The 959-nt window shown below is 70.8% G+C and overlaps 1 protein-coding gene across 1 annotated transcript in view; it reads left to right on the forward strand.

Annotated features, from left to right (window-relative positions):
• The window catches only part of NHSL2 (NHS like 2), a 13,602-nt gene that overhangs the window by 9,480 nt on the left and 3,163 nt on the right, over positions 1-959 (forward strand). Inside the window, 1 exon segment of the mRNA XM_019473481.1 lies at positions 283-956. Coding sequence (XP_019329026.1) covers positions 283-956 — 674 coding nt within the window.

Genomic DNA, 959 nt, shown 5'->3' on the forward strand with positions numbered 1-959 from the left:
GACCACGTCTCCCTGGGGCTGGAGCAGGAGGGCCAGCGGCGGCAGCGCTCCAAGAGCATCTCCCTCAAGAAGGCGAAGAAGAAGCCCTCGCCGCCCACGCGCAGCGTCTCTCTGATTAAAGAGGGGCAGGATGCCGCCGCGGGGCCCAGCTCAGTGCTGCCCAAGGATCAGCGACCCAAGAGCCTGTGCATCCCGCCAGAGCCCCAGGGCCACCGGTTGGTGCACACCGACCCCGAGAGTGAAGCGGGACGATGCTCACCCGGGCTGTGTCTCTCCTCGCAGGTGGTGCCAACGGACCCACATTCAACACACACGTGCCCATCGCCGAGTCCCTCTCCTGCAGCTTCGTGCCCGAGGCCGCGAGCGGGGGGAAGGCGCCCCAAGAGATCAGCCCCCGCCAGCCCCTCTCCGCCCCGCTGAGGAAGACCTTCAGCGACCTCGGGGCCCGCTGCTGCCAGCCACCTGCTGCCATGGACAACGCGGCCACCCCCTGCACCAGCACCTGCAACGGGCCGCAGGGCACCCCCTTCCCCCTGCCCTGGAGCGCCCTGGGCTACACGAGTCCCCCCAGCCCCGTCGCCGGCCAGGGCAAGGGGCCTGCCTGCGCCTCGCCAGGTGGCTCAAGCCCATCGCCCAGCCCGAGCTCACCCGCCACCGCCGCCTCCTTCTTCATCGCCACCGAGGAGCGAATGGGTAGCAACGGGCCCGGCTCCTTCTCTGGCACGGTGCCCGAGTCCCCCCCCACCTCCGGGGGTGGCCAGAGGTGCGAGGGCCGAGAAGCCAAGGTGAACTTCTTGCCAGGAAGCCAAGAGGAGCCAGAGCCGGCGGCGGAGCCAGCCCGGCTGGAGGTGGAGCGGGCAGGGTGCCGGTTCCGCGAGCGGTCGCTGTCGGTGCCCACCGACTCGGGCTCCCTCTGCTCTGTGGACATAGCGTACTCCGAGACCCGGCGGGGCAGCGCC

This window comes from Aptenodytes forsteri, unplaced genomic scaffold, assembly GCF_000699145.1.
Source record: "Aptenodytes forsteri isolate BGI_AS27 unplaced genomic scaffold, ASM69914v1 Scaffold455, whole genome shotgun sequence".
NCBI classification, from domain to species: domain Eukaryota; kingdom Metazoa; phylum Chordata; class Aves; order Sphenisciformes; family Spheniscidae; genus Aptenodytes; species Aptenodytes forsteri.